This window comes from Anas acuta, chromosome 3, assembly GCF_963932015.1.
Source record: "Anas acuta chromosome 3, bAnaAcu1.1, whole genome shotgun sequence".
In the NCBI taxonomy this organism is placed as follows: Eukaryota; Metazoa; Chordata; class Aves; order Anseriformes; family Anatidae; genus Anas; species Anas acuta.
The window spans coordinates 34,587,666-34,608,415 of NC_088981.1; the positions used below are offsets into that span (position 1 = coordinate 34,587,666).

At 35.9% G+C, this 20,750-nt stretch overlaps 1 protein-coding gene across 6 annotated transcripts in view; it reads right to left on the reverse strand.

Moving 5' to 3' along the window:
- Positions 1-20,750, reverse strand: part of KIF6 (kinesin family member 6) — a 175,984-nt gene that overhangs the window by 14,139 nt on the left and 141,095 nt on the right. For all 6 annotated transcript variants that reach the window (XM_068676590.1, XM_068676586.1, XM_068676591.1 and 3 more), the window contains 4 exons: positions 18,258-18,308; positions 4,013-4,097; positions 3,082-3,217; positions 1,447-1,541 (listed from right to left, as the gene is read on the reverse strand). In XM_068676590.1, coding sequence (XP_068532691.1) covers positions 1,447-1,541; positions 3,082-3,217; positions 4,013-4,097; positions 18,258-18,308 — 367 coding nt within the window. The remainder of the gene's footprint in view (positions 1-1,446; positions 1,542-3,081; positions 3,218-4,012; positions 4,098-18,257; positions 18,309-20,750) is intronic.

The following is a 20,750-nucleotide window of genomic DNA, read 5'->3' on the forward strand; positions in this document are numbered from 1 at the left end:
ATGTGGGAAGAAGAAACCACCACTCACGGAGGGCTGTCTCCCATTGCACAGAAAAGCTCCTGAGGCATTAGCATATGCTCTTTTTAGTTCTAGCTTAAACTGCAGAAGATATCACTGACCTGAGCAATGCAGTAGTACATCAATAAGAAGTTGTTGTTCCCAGGAACAACAAGGCAAAGAGGTTGTGCAAGAAGTCCTTAGTTTAATTCAATATGAAGTTAAAGAGTGTAGTGCAAATGACAGTCATGGATTGTTTGAGCTAACTTGGCTGGCTTTGTGCTGAGCTAGACTAAAAATGCTTTCACATTCTGTTCCATCAGCTTTGCTGTGGGACTAGAAACCTTCAGCCTAAAACCAGAAATGAACAGCTCAAATTTGGTCTTAAACCATGTCAGCCATTTGCAAAGCAAATAGTGCCTAAATCTTTAGAGAACACAGAATAAGAATTGAAGCAAAGCAGAAAAAAATAGAGTTGGTTTTCATCAGCTTGAGACATTTGAAAATGCCTTCTTAGACATCCTTAGAGAATTATTTGTTTCATTCTCTCTCTGCACTGATTATGGGGAAATTACAGTGGATATACAGGAGTCTACATTAAAAATTAAAATGTATTTTAATTTTAGGCAAATCAAAATGTATTCATTATTTAATGGCATGTAGGATATATTATGTTTACTACAAAGCAGGAAACATCATTTAAGTAGAGTATTGTTATAAAAATATAGGTAAAGCTACATGTCAGAGAAAGATTAACAATATAATTAGAAGGAGGGAGAGAGAGGCAGAAAGTGAAAAGGAAGGAGATTGTCCATGAACATAGAAACCTGCATATTCTGGTATGCATTTTCTCATACTCTGCCTTGCGTGAAGGCTATGCAAGATCTGTTACTGAAAATTTAAATTAGATGTTTTAAAATCCGAAGCGATCGATGATGAAACAACAGACATAATTACATTTTTGTACTGCAGAGGACGCGCTAGTGTTTTACAATATCACATGCAATATCGTGACACAATATGCTGCATAAGTGGCACCAGGATATCTTTTTAAGAATAAATCTAGGCTATATATAAAGTCAATTAATTAATTAATTTTGATTTGCAGGCTCCTGTATATCTTTCAAAAGACATATAGCCTCCTTGTACAGCAAAACTGACTAATAACAATCTCTATTTTCCTAGTAATCTCTGTCATGGGATCCTTGGTGATAGGTTTACAGGGTCCCAAGACCAACAACTCAAAAGGACTCAGTTACATTATGCTACTTTAAATATGACTGCAAAGCAACTGAATGATAAAAATTCATTTTTTACACAGTCATTTTTCTTGTAACTGGAAATATAGCTTCTGAGCGTGGTATTTGCAAAGCATTCTGGTGTATTGAAGTTCTAATAAAACTACGTTTTCTTACAAATAAGTAAGGAAGAGAAAAATGACCTATTTACCTGTTAGTTGGTAGAGGCTGTGAAGATTTGATAAACTGAGGATAAACTGTTGTGCTATTCGGTGATCTGACCAGCTCTGTTTTTTCCTGACAGACCTAGATTGAAAAACAAAATTATGTAGGATAGGATTATTTTAGAGCACTTAATATTGGGCTACAGGTCTCAGCAATAAAAAGGCAGGTCAATGACTCATTCAAAAAACACAGTCTGAATCACACAGTATTTCCTTCACTTGGACAAACACTTCTGAACAAAGAGAAAAGTGTTTAGGATTGGTTCAAGTATTTTTAAGCTCCGCTTAGAGGTTTTTAATATGTAACAGCACATGCTCACTGATTTGACTTTTTTAGCAAGCTCAGATGTATAGATAGGTCAAGATCCAAGATATCAATCCAATTTTTTCCCCCAGTTTTTTAATTTTCTACTGGTAAATCACGAGCAGATAAATCTCGGACCTCCCCTGTTAGAGGACAGTGGACATTATGTTCCAGTGGATTCAAATTATTACTTGCAGTAATTTTCAAAATCTAAAATTTTAGACAGGAGGGTCACTAAAACATTCTCTTTACCACTGATACAGTTGGGTATTTTAATTTGGAAAGTACTTTGTAATGCCAGCTTGAATTTAAGCTAGTTTGGTGGTGCTTTATGGATAACTAAGTTCCTCATATTAAGTTCAGTATTTATTTTGAACTTTTTTCTTAAAAGTAGTAACATCTAGGACATCTAAAAGACTAAACACTTATTTGTTTATAACAACTTTTCACCCAGGAGTAAATATTTTCTTGCAGTTAATAATGTGATATGGATGGATTGCACTTAACAGTCTTTTTCATTAGGCTGATGTGCATCTCATGGCAATGCTGTCCTGTGAGATGCCATGTCACTGCTTGGAAGTCATTAAAAAAAATGTCAAATGGGGAGTTCATAAGAAAGCTGTGTTATTTTGGTTCTTCCCCCTCCAGACCCTCTGTACTGTCCCCTGTTTGTGAAACTGTGTTGCCGTCTCACTGTGTTATGAACTTCACATACACTGCTTACTATGACATCCCTTACAGAATTGATTAAATTAGACCACAGTTTCTGCTGGGATCTTAAACAGGCAATCATGGTCATGGTGGGGCTCAGTTAGAGTGGTGCTCTGGGAACTTAAAGCTGAAAGGTTACAAGAGACTTTGAAATATCACATAAAAAAAAATAATAAATTACATTTGTTGGGTTTTGTCCATATTGCATCTATGACTGCCATTTTCTGCTATACACGTCATAAACCTGATGAAATCATAGTTTTGCTAGGAGTGAGAAAGTTCTATTTTCCAGTCCCCTATTTATTTTATGTTCTTTCATAATCTTTGGCATTTTTGGGACCATTCTTGGCTTTTATTCAAGTTGTTTGGGAGGATGTCAAAACAGAAAATAGAACAGAAAGCAAGGGTTTTGCTTTGTTTGTATGAGCTTCATACAGACATAAAAAACAGCTTTGTCTGGTTTACATTGAAATGAGCAAAGGTGGATCAGGCCCCAAATCCCATCCTTCATACTGCTTTCTATCTAGTCAGTTAACTACTTCTTTAAGAAATGATTGAAGATGTTATATTTATGTGAAAATATAAGAAATATAGAGTGACTTTATACCTGTAGATTTGTTGACTCTTCAGACCACCAGACTTCAAAGTCTTTTTGCAGCTTCACCTTTGCTTTTTCCATGAGAAGCTGTAGGTGCTCAATCTCTACCTTCAGCCCTTTCAAGCGATTGAACATTGTTTTATAACTAATTTGAGGAGAAGAAAGGTTATTAAAGATTTTCCAATGCATCTCATATTTTATGACAGCTTCACTATAGTAGTACAAGTAGTATAGTAGTTACATGAAATTTATCCTGAAAAAAAATATTCTATTGAAAAAATTACTGAAGTTCTAGTATGACCAGTATTGATCAACAATTAAATACAGGTTCAGATATGTCAAGCTATGTCTTGATTCTCCTTCCAAACAGAAGCTAATGTGTAGTCAAAGATTTGTAGTAGCATGAAAGAGCCAGAATCTTCCTCATAGGTCACAGCTAACATAAATGATAGCAAATTACTTAGAACAGATATCCTTGCATCTATTTTCCTTTTATCCCCTTAGCTACAGCTACATTAAAGCAAACAGAAGGATTGGTTGACTAATTCATATTCTGTATATTATTTACACTTAGGCAGTCCTGTATAGACTAATGGTTCTCCTTAGGACAAGGAAGGTGAGACATTCATGAATCTACAAATGTTTCACAGTACATTTGGATTCAAAGAAGAAAGTTTTAATACAAATCCTCAAGGGGGACATAAAGTTATCTTTATTAATTTTTGACCATTAGCCCTATCATAAAGGTTTTCTGTTCACTTACTGTGGCGTCTTACAGACAAACCAACAGCATATACACAATTAAAAAAATTATCTGTGAACCACAAAGCTAACATTTTTTAATATGTCAGAGAAAACCTTGAAGTTAACTTTGTCTATAAAACTGTAATATAATATCAGTATACTTTATCTTCTGAAGGATGATTTCAGGCAGTAATACCTTTTTTTCTCTTCCTCAATTTGGGTTCGAAGTTTCTCTTCCACTGGGTCAAGCGTATTTAGCTCTTCAGAAGGATTGGACACAGCTAGAGGAAAAAAGACCTGATGTAAGCAATGACCATTTGATTTCTAAAGAAACAACTTTAAATTAGCATACAAGCTGGTTTTAAGAGGTAGGTAATGAAATAGAGGTCTATAGCAGTTTTTCTCTTTTGAAAGTATTTTTTTTTCAAATTCTTTGTTTAGACCCTACTTAATATAAGAAAGGCTCAATAACTTTAGTGATTTAAATTGTTTTGAATTTTTTGGAATATTTATTTTAGGTATGAATAAAAATGATTTTGCCAGTCCGTTTAAAAAGTTTGGCTTTGACATAAAACCCTAAATGAATGCATTTAACCTGACAGTTTTGGCTATGCAGACAAGTAGGAAGATTCAACAGTTGCTGTGCTAATGCCTGAAAACAGAAACATAAAGAAGAGTAAAAGACAAACACTTAAGATGTAATTTTGGTAAACAATAAATGAAGTCATTTTGGTAAGCAATAAACTCAGACAAATATGAATACAGAAAATAGCCTGAAACTGTGAGAAATTTTTCAAGGCAAAGGAGAACTGCATAAAATACTCCAAGATAATTTAGCTTAAGTTAATCTAAGAGCTAGTAACAGAGCTAGTTAGCATGCAAAACACAACACAGTACTTCTGAGAGACAGCAAAACCACCTTTCCATCGTGCATTGTATGAACTGGGTTTATTTCAGCAGTGAAAGGAAATGTATAGTTACCTACTAGTATTACAACAGTTTCTATTTCTAGAATGAATGAGAGTAGTTTAAGGTTCCCAAGAAAACATGTTTAACCTTTTTAACTGAAGAAAAATGAAGAAACAAAAGATTTGCTGTACAATACATGCAAGTTTCCATCCCAACCGCTACTTCTGCCAAGAAAATAAATTCTATGTCAACCTGTCATTAAGCCTAAGGAGTGCAGCCTTTCTTCGAGGAATGGAATCTGTCTGGAACAAGAGGGCAGCAATGACCCCTCTCTGCCTGTCAGCACGCCAGCTATAGCCATTAATCTTTTGTTGTAGCACCCTGTAGCCTAGTACAAATGAAACCGAAAAGCGTTTTATGTCATTTAGAGTACTTAGGTCAAGCATGTTAATACAGACAGCCAAGATGGACAAAGTCCATGCACACTTCTCGTTTCATACATCTAAAGGCTTTGTTGGATGTGCAGATTATAAAAGAATGATAGGGAGAAGACATTTCGGTAGAGATGGTACCCTCATAGATTAAAAATTAACTGTACCATTAAAATGAATACCGAAGTCAGGAGGTACAAACAGCATGGCAGAAGACATGCTAGAAAAGAGGCATTATATCATATAGAATACCAACACAACAGATGATGAGAAGGCCTTAATAATCATGCCAGAAACTTCAAGGAAAGCAGTAAACCTATCAATGATTTCAGGGCATTGGTATTTTCTGATTTGTCATCCTCAGAAAGAAGGCGTAAAGCAGCAAAGCACAGAGCTACACAAGATGTTTGAGGGAAAACAAGCCCTGCAGAGCTCCTGAGGGCCAACATTTGGTCTGCCCTTCATGAACATGCAACATCCAGGCTTGAGAGAAATGTGCTCTCGTGGAGCAAGACAAAATGATTTAGGGAGTTACTGCCTCCCAGATGAGCCATGCTCACAGACCATGTGAGCATCCTTAATGCATTCCAGTGCAAAGCCAGCCAGGCTGAGCTTGAGCACTGGTTGAAGGGGACTCTCCTGGGCACACTGAAGTGCATTTGTCTTATTCACACAGTCTGCCAGGGTGTCTGAGTTCAGGAGGTGAAACCCCCTTATAATGAAGAGAGATAATTTAGTGTGGAAGACAGAAGCAGCTTAAAATGTCAACGCTGTTTTTGAAAGGTGAATTACCCTACCTGAAAACAGCAGCAAATTCTGTCATTACAGAGCAATGCAGGACCGTAATAGCACGGCTTTCCCTCCCTGATTTATTTGAACATTGTTGCGGTTTAACCCCAAAAGGCAGCTAACACTCTCTCTAAAAGAGAGCTTGCTCACTCTCCCTGGGTGTGGTGGTGGAGAGAATTGGAAAAGTAGAATTGCAAGAACTCATGGGCTGAGATAAAGACAGCTCACTAGATAAAACAAAGCTAAGCTACATGCACAGGCAAAGCAAAACAAGGAATCCATTTGCTACTTCCCATCGGCAGGCAGGTCTTCATCTGCTTCCAGGAAAGCAGGGCTGAGCAGAAGTAACATGGAGTACTTGGAAAAATATTTTTTTACTGGATCTCAAAGGGCTGCCTTAGGCAGCATTTGGTGGCATATATAAAAACACCAAGAGAAATATTTTGTTGCTGATGATTACACTGTAGAAGGGATTATTTGGTTGTAAGTTATCTGCAGAAATAGTAATAAGGCCTTTTATGAACATATAAAGTACCTCTATGATGCAAAGGCCTCACCATTCTCAATGCTGAGTGTAGCTATGCATGCTCCCCCTAGGAACATGTTGGTGATGAAAACAAGAAACACAGCTGTGGACAAGGTGAGCTGCCCAAAGTTTTGTATACATACACAATGGAAAGAGATGAATACACTGCAAGCTGATGTGGCCCTGGCTGCAAAAGAAAGCACTGGTATTTCATCAAGCAAAGGGCTAAAACTTATATATCCATCACTGTGTTCCAGTCATAAGAGCAGAACAGATCTGATCACAATGTCAAGTGAAGAAGACTTGTGGTAAGTCAAGTCCCAGGACGTGCCTATTTGGGCACTGCTTTTTAAGTTCTTTGTTGCTTTTTCCCATTCTATTGCAGTCTCCAGGTCCGCTTTTTGCCATGCCTGCTTAGTGCAGAAACATGCTTGTGAACTGAAGCGCATTCTGATCTAGAGACTAAATATTTTTGAAACTGCCTACTGTAATATATACAAATGAACATGTGGATCTTTCCTGATGTTCCAAGCAAAGGAGATCTGTGGTCTGGTGCAGTGTTTTTCAACCCTTTTGTTCACTGCTGCTTTTCCCTTTTCCTTATTCCCTACTACTTCTTTTGTCCCCCTCACTTTCCTGAATCCCTGCTCTGGCCTCTCTATGCACCTGGGCTCCTGCTGCTGACACCTCGCAGCCCTCTCCTCCCACCAGCAATTTCAGCTACAGCGCAAGCTAGGAAGCTAAGGCAGAGGTTACTGGCTCAGGCTGTGCTCTGTATCTCACAGCTAAATCATAGCATTACTCAATAGGCAGGCTCAGATATTTAAAATAATACATGTACAAGAGAGACAACCGAGTGAGTAGTCAGTACAATGCATAAAGCAGACTATTTGCTTAAACATAGAAGATAGATGACTAAGAAGAATTGCTTTATTTTTGCTACAGGTTTTTCTTCCTCTAAAGAGTTTCCTTTTTATTGTATAACTCCCTGACCATACAGAAACAGAAAAAGTGTATTAAAACATCAAATCATTTTATCTAGGTTTCAAACCAAGGTTCAGGGTTGTAGAGGATGTACATGTTTAGGAATCATGTACATGTTTAGGAAAACACTGCCTGTATATATGCAAGGGGCTTCGGCTGGCATACTTCTTTACAATTCTGTACAACAGTTATTTTAGCAGAAGTCAGCAGCGTACTCCTAAGGAGTATTCCTTTACATTAGTGTAACTACACATACAACTGAGAGGCAAAGCTTGGGGTATTTTATTAACAGTACCGAGTCACACAATGCAAGGAAGAGGTTTTGACAGTGCTACATTTGGTAGCAAAACAACTAGCAATATATGTATTTATCTTCAGGCTAACTGCCTTCGTTTTGTCTTCAGATAAAACCCATTTGGCAGAATGGGACACAGGACACAACTGATACCAGCTGCCTACTCAGAGAGGAAGGTGAACCCTACATGAGTTGACAATTCATAGCATAAAGATGTTTTCTTTTCCATAAGCAAGATTGTAAGAGGCATATTAAATTATAATGCTTTTCCCTGAATGAGAGGGCCAATTCTGGAGCAAAAGAAACAGTGAATTTTACAACACTTTCCACATTACCAAATCACACAGTATCAGAAAGAAACGATAGCACCTGCTAACAATCTGTCTGTTTCAAAGCATTATAGAAAGCATGGATGAAAAACATTATTTCCAGCATGAGATACCAAGTGTAATCACCATGGTTTACTGCAAGCAGGCAACAACTTGAAATACACTGACAGATTCTTGTCTACAGTCACAAAATTTTGCAAGAAACTCTCTGTGACCTTGAACTTTATATTCTCTGGGGCACTCATATATTTCTCAACCTAAGTATATCCTGGAAGTCAGACTCTTAGGGATTTATTGTCCTTGTGCCTCAAATAACATTGTGCCCTGCCCTCCATCTGTACTTTTGCAGACAAAGATTTTCATTTTTTCACTGGATAGTCTTGTGTTTATCTGCTTAAATTTATAGTCACTTGAAGTAACCAAATTTAGAATTGACTTCAGTGTCCAGTTAATATTTTTATTACTTTATTTATCAGCTTTGCAGCTTTTGGCAAACTCAGGCTTTAGTGCTTTCAAACTGCAGCATATGTTGTCATTTTAGCTTTTTAAAAAGAGCTACCCTTCAGTTGCTATTCAGGATCATCTTGCAAGCAATTCTCCTGTTCTTTTTTCTTATTCCTCTCCTAGGTCACGTCAACCTATGTTTGTCACCAGGCACTACAATGTGTACTTTATACAAAAGCAAAGATGGGTATGCACAGTTAAATTCATGTGCAAATGGAAAATATCCTAATGTCTGGAAGACTTTATGTTGTGGGTTTTAGAGAACTTTACCCTTAATACTAATGTAATAGATTTTTAAAATTTTGGCCAGGTGGTCCTAAGCATACCTTGGAATGAACTGTCTCATTTTGGATGTTTTACAAATGTGTGTGTGTAGGAAGGCATTAAAACATGTGTATTTTGTTTATTCTTATTTTTATTTTAGTCACTGAATTTAGAAAAAAGATCCATTAGTATGCTCTTCTCTATTTACCATTGTATTGTTTACTGTTCTACTGGCTTAAGATTGGCTCAAGCAAATTGACTTCCAATGCACACCTGAATGTAGAGATTTTTTTTTCCCAGTCTCTTTGAGCTCTTTTGGGTAAATACAGACTCACACTTCAATTCCCTTAAGTTTCTTCTTTGAAACTAGTCATCTGTATATTTGCTCCTGAAAATACACGACACATGAAACAGAAGGCGTTGCCTACACTTCAGCTGCACTCAAGCCATTAAGGTTTCTGAAACCATTGTGGCTAAAAGTTCCCTGTTGGTTTCCAAATATACAAGTGCAGTTTATTGTGAAGAAAGGAAAAAAAAAAAAAAAAAGAGAGAAAAGAAAAAAGCTTCAAGTTTAATTTGTTCCATACACACCACTTGATTTAGTGGAATAGTAATGTAGCTGGGTCATAGTCTGGAAACCCCTACTAATTCAGATTCTTCCCTGCATTTCCATTAGATTACATAAGATTATTGTTACATCACTTATGTTGTTCATAATATTAAACAAAGGGATAACCGATATTTGAGGTGGAGACAGCAGTTATTAAACAGCACCATAACTATTGCAAAAAGAATGAGAAATATCTAAAGGTGCTAAAGGTATAGTCATCCTGAGTGTCACAGCACATAGTAGAGATACTGAAGCTTGGTGTGTCCATGTGTTTTGCTGAAAACCCTCAGATAAGCAGATGTACATTTCTTGGTTCTGGTAAGAGCCAGACTTCCTGTGAATGAGCAATATGCATATGCATGCATAGTAAATCCTATGCTTGCACATCACATTTAGGAATGCAGTGCACACAGTAATTGTGTTATCAATTCAGTAGGTCTGACATTTTCTAAAAGTAGTGGATATTTAACCTGCATTCTGCATGGAACTCCAGCCATGTTTGTCAGTACAAACACTTATGAAAATGCACAAAAGCATCTATTTGGGGCTGTACATTGAATTTATAGCAGCAATGTCATTTAAAAAAAAAAAAAAGGAAAAATAAGCATACATGTTCTATACTTAACTGCTTCTGTTTAAGCTGTGTATGGGTATAGATGGGTCAAGCAACTGACATGTCACTTCAATTCACAAAAAATGAGTTTGATTCAAGTGTCAATACTTTGAAATGTGTAAGGAATCAAATCAAAGTAGTATCAGCCTGAACAAGTTTGATCTTTCTGCTACAAGGTATTAGTAGCAGACATTTAATCTGCAAGAGAGAAGTAAAACGGAAAAGACGCACAGCATTATTGGTGAAATCAATATACCATGACCTGAATTTAGTAAAGTATACAATAAATAATGCAGAATTTTTGTCTCCACTCTCCCACTTAGCTAAAAGAAGCCCTCTAAAAGAGTTTGACAAATCCTTTTCTAAATATTGGTATGAAGTAGAAGTTTTCTCAAAAATTTCTGAAGCCACAACCATAGGACTTCATGTCAGCAGGAACATTATTCTTTACAGAGCTTCGTGTTGGTATTGTTCAGTGCTCTGGCACAAGTACTAGACTAGGGCTATATACAACTTGTGCAGTTTTGGTGACCAGAGTACGTTTTTGGGACCCTCTATCCCTGTTGTCCACCTTCATACTTCACACTAAGTGCCACACTTTTGGTAGTACTTCCATGTATATATTCATCAGCTGTAGGAGCTGAACAGTGAGGCTCTCAGTGCTGGGCTACAGGCTGAAGAAGGTGCAAGAAAAAGTATATAAATATCTACTCATTTCTCATCACTCAAACAGGTCTTTTGTGTGAAGGAAAGGACATTGAGCTTAATTAAAACGTCCTGGTAGTTGTCAGCTGACTTATACTGTAGTGCATATGAGAAGAGACAATCCTGACATTCAGAAAAAATTATAGTTCATCCACAAGATTTTTGTCTGGAGAAGTATATGAAATCTCTGCATGTTTGTGGGATATTATCATTATCAGTAACTACTTGTTGCAAGTCATCATTTTCTTTTGATCTTAAAAATTTGAAAAAAAATTTTATAAAGCAACAGTGAATTGATTTCTTCTGGCCATTACAACAAAACAAAAAATGGAAGAAGTTTTGCATCAGATCTGTAGCTTGGTCTGAAACACTGAATACCACATCAACACTGATATTTCTCATTCACACCTTTGTCACATGATTTACTTGGTCAAGTATAAGTTGCTATTCTTGCTTTTACCTTTACCCTGAAAAATCAAAGCAAATACAGATAAGAAAAGAGCTTCGTTGGTTGTTTACAGTTTATTAGATTATAAAACTGTTTGTTACATGGACAAAGAGCACTCAGAGCAAACCTACTGGTACTGAACTAGCCTGCTGCCCAACAACCCGCAGGATACAGCCTTTAATGTACAAACTCAACTTTATGTAATCAGAAGGAAGAAGTTTGCAGCTCCTTAACCTATAAGTTACTCATAGTTGTTCTACCAGAGCCAACAGGGAGAGGATACCCAAGGTGTACTGCAGCAAAACTAACTTAGGCATAGAATCAGTAGACAGTGCATAAAAACATTTTTTTTTCTCACTTGTTCACGTCAAGTTATACCTTAGAATCACCAAAACACTCTGGTTGGGAGGACTTTGGGAGACTGTCTCCTCAAAGATGGGTGAAAACTGAATCAGACTTGGTTGTCTAAACATGTCTTGAAAAGTCTGAGGATGGAAATCCTGCAAATCTCTCTGAGTACCCCTTTTAACACATATAACTATCCTCATAGCATCTTTTTCCTAACACTTTAATTTTAGTAGAGAAATTAGAGAATCAAGAGCTTCATCTACAGATTCTGTCTCTTTACCTACTAGTCACCTAAAGGAGTCTCTAAATAATAATGCAATTCACTCTGAACTCGTTCGTGTTTTGGAAGAAATACTTATTACAAGAAAGGTTACAGAGACTGCAAGCTGTCCTAACAACAGTGAAATCTTAAAGTTGGTGTCAATAAAACTCAGAAATGGATTGCTGTGCTACAAGTTCATGACTCCTAATAAAAATCTCACTTGATCCAAAGATGTCTGCTACTCTTTTTTGAGATCTGATAAACTGAAGCTGAGTAGGTCATGTGGGAAGCTTAATATGAACACAAAAACAATCTCAGAATTTTCTCTGACAGTTCAGAACAACATTCTTGCAAAGATTTCCTGTAAAGATGCAGTGCTCTCTTCCTTGAGGACACAATGAGAGAGAAAACTCATGGCTGACTCTAGAATTTAGCACTGCAGCTAGTAAAACCTGATAAAAAGAGTAACAGAAGTACACAGAAACAAAGAAAACAACCTAGAAACAGCTAAAGAGAAACCTACTGAAAGAAAGGTCTGTGTGGGCTTGAGGCCTGAATGGCCAGACTTAAGAAGAGTTTTCTTATTATAGTACACTTGTACAGTTCTGAAATTCATTCCTACATAATACTGGGAAAAACAAAGAAACAAACAAACAAAAAAACATAACACCTGACAACAAACCTCAAGTACTATGGCATGGGATCCACTGCTGCTTGTCTAGCTGCTGCTTCAAAACCCTGTTTCTTTTTCTGGATTGTGATAATCTTCACAAAAGAACTTGGTACGTACAAAAGTACAAAAGTTCTGCAAGAGCTCAGTGTATTAGGCATAGATGGCACTGAAACTAAGCCTGAGAAAAGCATGTGAGTCTGATAGAGTAAGTCTGTTATGGTGTGTAACTTCACAGTTTTCTGAAGCCAAATTCTATGCTGGTTTCCTGTGAGACATACCTGGAATAATTGCAATGACTTAGATATACTACAGTAACAAGAAGCTACAAAGAACCTCTAATCTACTTAAAATATCCTGTGTAATGACTTATATACGTGTTCAAAATTCATTGTCCATTAGCATTACAAGTATTTGCCTAAAAACTTATTTAGCAAATATTTCTAAAGGCATATAATATGTTGCAATAATTAAACAAAGCAATTTCAAGAAGATCCTTATCATTGGCAGAGTAAATCTTTTCTTTTTAAGAAAGAAAAGAGGCAATGCTTTCTGAATTTTCATCCAGTTTTGCTATTTATATCTTTGTCCTAGTAATTGTGAAAAATGATCATTTTCAACAAGAACAATTGTACCAACTTTCTGTCAGAAACAGAAAACCAAAAATAAACCTTAATGCAAAGCGTCTCTGATTGTTTTCCTTTGAAATAATAGAAAGACCTAAGAAATCCATCACTAAAATGAGTGGCTTTGGAACCACTAGAGGACACCCTAGGAATAAAATCAGTGCCCTCCATGCACAGGAGCAGTGAACTTTTACAGTAAAAGCACTGCTGTTGGTTGAGATTTCAAGCACAAGTACTTAAGAACACAACACACTGAAATATTATGCATAACAAAATTGTGAATTTCTAAGAGAAACCTTTCCTGTATTCAGAGACCATTGGAAACTGACTATACGTTCTTTTCCTACTTTTATCCCTAAAAATAGCATATTTTATGGGTTGAAAATACATGAACAGACCCACATAGTTATCTCTTGTCACAAAACAAAACAAAAAACCTTAAAATTCTGGACTTCAGACAAACTGAATATTTCTTCAAAGGTCTTTTTTTAGCCTATATGTAAGATACCATTTGTTAGTGCCAGGAATGATGGCCTTAAAGCAGACCATTTATTATTTTCCATGGATTGTATTGGACTTGTGTGGGAAAACACAGACTGCCACTTTTCTCAGCTTCTGTCATTTTGTGATTGAAAACACTTGTGTCTCCTCATTTCATGGCATTAGGATAGATCAAGACTCTGCTTCATATGAACAAAGTTAAATGGCTTCTCAGTTACAAGATGTAAAGCAGTGAAAGAAACAGAGCTCATTTTATTTAAATATGGATTTATTTAAATAAGAGATTAACTGTGATGCAAACCAGCAATTTGGAAGTGCTATGTGCTTTCCATTCACACAGATCACAGAAGATGAGTTCAAGACTGTTATTGATTATTAGCCTAGTCAGTGTTATATATGTCTGCAGGATGCTGCAATGGTTGCAGAGAGGATTTTCATACAATTCCTAAGCATCCTCTATATACTTACCAGATATAAACCATGGTGGCACAACCTTTCTAATGACATGCACTATGCCTCATGTGGGACAAGTGGGAACAGCAGTTCCTGATTCTACCAATCCTGGTTCTGATAATGCTGCTTTCACTTCTAATCAAAGAAAGGAACGGAAGTATTTGCCACTCTAAAACAAATGCTAGTATGCATTTTTCTGGGATTGAAATACATCTGTTATTTTTGACTCACCTAGTCATTTTATTTTTCAGGAGGAATAGTTTTTTTTTTTTTCTTTCTCCACCCCCAAGGAAGTTTGTTCAAAAATGATCTTGGGAATAGGTCTTCCAATAACAGAATAAATATAAGTTATTATTTCTAAAAACAAAGTTACAAACTGGGCCTTGATGCTGAAATCCTTACTAAGGTTGCAGATTCCTTACAAAGACCCATATTTATCATCTTTACCCATGCTAGATATTACATTTGTTTTTTTTTTTTTTTTTCTAAATAGCATTACAGAGAACAATGGAGTTGCACAGAAAGAGAGAGATTAATTTGGTCTCTACAAATTTATCCAGACACCAAAAGGTGTTGCCCCTTCTGGATATTTTGAGGGGAATCCCAAAAGAGCTAACAGGTTGCTAACAGTTTCAAAAAAAAAATAAAAAAAGAGGCTAATGGAGAAAGAGACAAATAGGAAAAACATTTGAAATGGAAAGCTGCAAAACTGCATTTCAAGTAAGCTCAGAAAGTAATTGTGATTATTGCTAAAGAGGGACATGATATACTGAAGATGATGCATCATTTCACCTTGATTTAGGAAATGTTTCAGGCTGCACATAATGAAATTTCTGTGTATGAAACTCTGTCAAGATCTGTTTGAAGCTGACAGAACAGCTGTGGGACTTGCAGATTTAGTAAACATTTCTGTTGATATGGCACATGAGCCAAGTGTCCAAGTGTACATTCATGGGTCCTTTCTAACTTCCAGAGTTAACACAACAGAGGCCTCCACTTGAGATGCAGTTGAACAGACAAAACTGTGTTAGTCTCAGTACAGTTGTTTCTGTTATGGAAAGTTACTGTACAAAACATGCCTTTGCCAGCATGCATCCCAATAGGACTGTGTTCCCAGTACGGTACGTCATAGGTTTTCCTGGGTCATCAGATGGTTCCTGTTTAGGATTCAGTCTAGGATTCAGTCTCCCCCCACTGCTGGTGAATGATGTTACATTAGCCTAATTGTCTATTTGCAATCACATTCAATCAATGTAAAACTAGAATAAGATAATGAAGAACCAAATCCTTATTTTACTGAAATGCTAGTTTAAAGTATCTTCAGGTAAAGTATCTTCAGGTGTCATAAAAAAACACACAGTTGCATTCTAAACCATTGCAAACCCAGGGGAAGCTTTTCTTTCCAACCTTTTCTTTCACCTTGTCTACCCAGAGGCGTCCTGGTAACTCACTGTTTTTGCTGTCAGTACTTAAGTGCTGTGCACATTATTTCATTTTAAATACTGCCTAAAAATGCAGTTAAACATGCAGAAGGAAGTGAAAAGGCAGAGTAAAGAATCATACAAGCCCTTAAAGAGGGAAAATTCAGAAGTGAATGATATTGTGGAGGGAAAAACTTGAGAGAAGATAGAAAAAGGGAGGAATGGAAGAATGGGGGAAAAATGAAGGCAGGAGGAATTAGGCAAAGTGAAAGTTGAGATCAATGAGAAGGTGGAAAGGGAAGTAAAGAACAGCAGAAAGAATATGAAAAGAGAGAAAAAAAATCATAATTTTGGACTCAGTCTTGCCAATTCTTACCCCTTCAGACCGTACATTACTCTGAAAGATCTTACTGAATAAAAGAAGGTATTTGCGTAATGAGGTATTCTTGTCATTAATAAAGATGAAAGTGACACTGAGAGTGAATCCTTACAATTTTACACAGAGTATTCAATTGTTTCTGGTTGTGTACTGAAAAACATGGAGTACTGTCTTGCCTCCAGTGAAACCTCCCATATATTTGTGTCCTTTGTTAACTTTCAGCATATGGTGTTATAAAAAAGAGAGCGCTAAGAACAATGGATAAGTAGTGGAGTTATCCTTCAATGAAAAATTCACGTCTTAAGCATAGCCATCAGGAAAACAGATCTATACTGTTTAAAATCCAACTAAAATAGCTTCTGAAAGCATTTTAACCATAAGATGCTTTAAGTTAAGAAAAAAAAAAAAAAAGGCAGCTGGAAGACGTTAACTTGGCTTCTAATTGAAAAAATGGTATGTTTTATTTCATGTTGGGATTTCAACAGACTCTTAATTAGCCTTTTTACCAGGAGTTTTCATTTAAAAATATCTTGATGACATTCTGCTCATCAAGAAAGATCTTGGGAGACTTGACACCTGTTACTCCTTGGAAGAATATTCATCCAAATAAGCAGGCAGGCAAATAATACTCTCCCAACTCATAGAATAAATATTAAGTCTAAATATCCAGAGCATTTAAAAGAGTGAATAACGAAGGGGAAACAAAAGTCTGGAAAATACTTTGTGTGGTCCAGACTTAGTGATGATAAGCAGATAGCAATGTTCAAAACAAAAGCCAAAAATGCATGGGTTGCCTGCTACGTTATGGAATACTAAGAGAATATTTACAATGTGAATGTATAGCTGATAAAGTCACTACTATGTCATTTCCTAAACACATGAAAAAATTATTTTTACCCGTTTTATGAAAACCAGCTTAGATAGTTATTGAAAACAGCATTTGCAACACAAATGTCTGTATATTAAGATATCAGTATATAAGACATACAAGATGTCATCGTGCAGATTGAAACATGCAGAAAGTGTATCACTTCTTACTTTTTTGGGAACACTGAATAAAGATTTCTAATAAACAGCATTTCTATGATTCATTTTGGTGTAACTTCTTAATGTGACATCATGAATAAATAATGTTAAAAACAGAGTGAATTAAAGAAAGAATTCCACATGATAATAAATTTATCTCTTTCAGGCTGAACTTCAGATACTGATCAAAATAATTTGAGTTTGACTTTTGGGCTTTATTGACATAGGTAGCATTAGTTTTCAGTGCTGATTTAAAAAAAAATAAAAAAGAGAATGTGTATAAAATACTAACATCAACAGAGCTTGACATGTACATGGCTAAATTAGAAAGAGAAAGGAGAAACTACTTTGCTAATTTGCAGTAATCCTGACTTTTGTGAGGAAAGCAAGTACCCAAATTTTTTCTCTCTAATTAACAGATAAATATTATTTCCTGTGCTATGTATACCATTGAAATAAAACCATAAAATGCATTCAGGTCTGAGTTAGCTCCATCTTTTACATGAAGAAGGTCCATGATGTCATTTTTGGGGGTTCTTTTATGGATCTAATTGAGGTGGGCTTAACTTGTTATTGCCCCCAGCAGGTGTTTATTTATTTATTTATTTATTTATTTATTTATTTATTTATTTATTTTTGTCACATTTTAGCTGCAGTTTACTGTTCCAGAAGGGGAATTCTCATATGGACACTTCTAGGCTGTTTCAGTACAAAGTCAATGGAGTCCACTTAAAGCACCTTAAACCAAATTTAGATGACTTTACACTTATGTGAACAACTTATGTAGACATTATAGCTTCACAGCTGTGTCAACAAAGCTGCAAGGAATAACTTTTCAACTTCTACAACTAGATGTAAAAGAAATGACCTGTATATGCCTTTGGTCACTGTTGGAATGAGGAAAATTTTAAAAGATGTTAGATTGATAGTGGCAACATGGCTATCTAGAGGCTCAGTTTTAGGACAAATCAATATCTGTTAGTGGGAATCCAAGAGTCATCACAAAGGATACACACACACACAAACAAATTTAAAAATTGCAGGGATATTAGACCTCTCTGTTCTTGTTCTGGTCACCCTGGTAAGATTGCTTTTACAGTTAGAAGAAAACAAAACAAAAAGAAAAACAACAACAAAAAACAACTTTTTCACTATTTTTCTCACCACATGTAAAAGAAGATGCCTTTTGAGCCAAATCTCTGGCAAAGTTCACAGACTCCATGTTCTTTAACTACTGTGGCAACATTGTGGCATAAACTGTTGTAAAAAGTACAACCTGCCCAACAAAAAGATTAAGCCAAGGGAGACAACTTGTGATCCCTGTTGCTTCCAAGTGTTTCAGTCTTACCTAGAACAACTCTTTGAATATGCCTCTGGGTTAGCTCTCCTTTCAGATGGTCTGCAAAAGACAAAAATGAAAACAATTTTAAAATGTCAAAAATTAATGAAGTTGTTGCTTATTTCCTACCATTTGAAATCCCATGTGCAGTTGGCCTGTTTAAGGGGATTTCCTCTGAGCCACAGGACAAGTACTTTTCTGAGCTCTCCTTGCTGCAAGTAAGCAGGTAGTCACAATTTAACTTTATGTAGCCTAAAATACAATTTTGTCCAATAAGAAAGACTGAAAATGAAGCTATTTACTGTCAAGCACTTTCACAGGATAATGAGGTCCTGCTGCTCCTGCTACAAAAGAAGTCCAAGTGAGTTTAGAAGACATACAGAATTCCAAGTATTTGTTTAAACAGACTTGTAGACGCTAGCAGTAGAAATGAGATATTAGGTCATCCAGTCCACCTCATTGCCAGTGAAAAATTGGTTCCCTACAATCCATTTTTTTTCATGTTTGTTCAACTCGGTTTTAAATATCCCATGTGCTAGAGCTTCTGCAAGTTCCATTGCTCAACAGAGCTCACTGTATAGATATCACTGGTGTTTGATGGAAACTTAACTTAATTTCATTATCTCATTATTCCTAGTTAGGATCTCATGACCTATGTAATTCACCTTTACCCTTTTATTAATTTCCTCCTTGATCTATGACACTGTTTCAGTTCACCAATTATTTCAAACCATAATTAGATTACCCAATGGGAAGACATTATTCATTGATATTAATGTAACCAATAAAGGAAAAACTTAATGTGCAGCTTCAGCATATATGTGTTCTGGGGGAGGATGGATTATGTCTTTTAAGATTTGAAATTAAAACAATTTCTAAGCAGAGACTTGTTCACAATCTTTACTAATCTATACATCTGGATACTAGGGACAGAAAAAAAAAAAAAAAGAAAAATTATCCATGATGGATTCATTTTTTTTTTCCAGATTGATGACTATGTACATCATATTAGCATGTATTCTGAACTAAAACCATCTTTACTTATTAGTGAAGATTTAAAGAGTAAGACAATCAGAGCAAATTAAGTCATTAAGTGCTTTCAAATGCTTAAATGGAGAATGGGAAAAAAACAAAACATACTTAAATTCACAGGTCATGAGGATGAGACTGCTTTATAAGTACAAAAGAACTATGAACAATTAACCTTCTCTAAAGAACTAAGAGAATAATTATTAGGTATTCAGCAGCATTGTGGAACAGGTATTGTATGCAATACATTACAGTATAACAGCCAAGTTATTTTGTTTTGTATGGTTTTAGAAAACTAACAAAAAACAAACAAACAAACAAAAAACCCCACACACATACAAAACCAAAACAAAAAAACCCAACCACACACACACAAAAAACACACCAAAACCCCCAAAACACTACCTACTCATTGTCTACAAGAGATATTGCAGATTCCCATTTTGCTGCACAGTAAGCTTTATTCTTTTCAATTAGTTCTAGTCTTTTCTACTAGTTCTTTAAACCAGTGAATTCTGCTCTAAATAAAGTTATCTGTAATATTAAGACAAGCCTTCAGCTACTGAGAAACAAATTAACTGAAAGAACTAACCTGACCTACCACAGCTAACCAAGTAAATCCTGCCTCAGCTCCAGCTCTAACACTCAACCAAAAATAAAAAAAAAGGCATTCAGTTGAGTAAGCTCCTGATTTCTGTAACAAAACGAACAAATAAACAAAAAAAGAAAACTTGATTCATCATTTTTACAGATGAAGCTTATTTACATGATCGACACATGTTATTTGTGCTTTGAAAGCTTTATAAATCAACAAGACTGAAATCAATACTCACGGAAAAGTAATTAAACATACCAGTTTTTTACTCGCATTGTTTTTTGTTATTCTGGACATTTAGATCTTTTTATTGTACTGTATCAGATAGGATGATGTTACTCACTTTGCATTGAACCATGAGTCAGTTATGAAACAATTCATAGCAATCTTGTGATTCATCTCAATGGACTGACCTTAACCGAGCTTTCTCAGAAAGCCAACTATACATGTAACTTAATGAAAGCTAACTGAAAACGAAGGTGACTTATATGTGAAGTTCTCTATCTTGTCAATATGCAATTTCAGTAGAGTTATTTCTCTTCCTTTAACTGTGCTAGAAACAGATCTGCAACAATCCAAATGTTTTGCATAAACTTCTGTCAAGCAGCAATGAGGTTAACTGAAAATAAGCAAGTCAAACAAGTCAATGAAAGTAAGACCAAGTTACAAACTGATATATAACAGCCTTCAGTCAACACAAATACATGGAAACAGAAGAATATAGGAGCTGTTTCTTTTAAATGATTATAGCCAAGAGGCTTCACTTTCAATTACCAAGAATTTACCAGTAGAGAGACAGCTGGGACAGAGAGCACAGAGGCTGCAGAAGCCCTACTTTTATGGCAAACTATTTGTTAGCCAGCCAACAGCGTGAAACT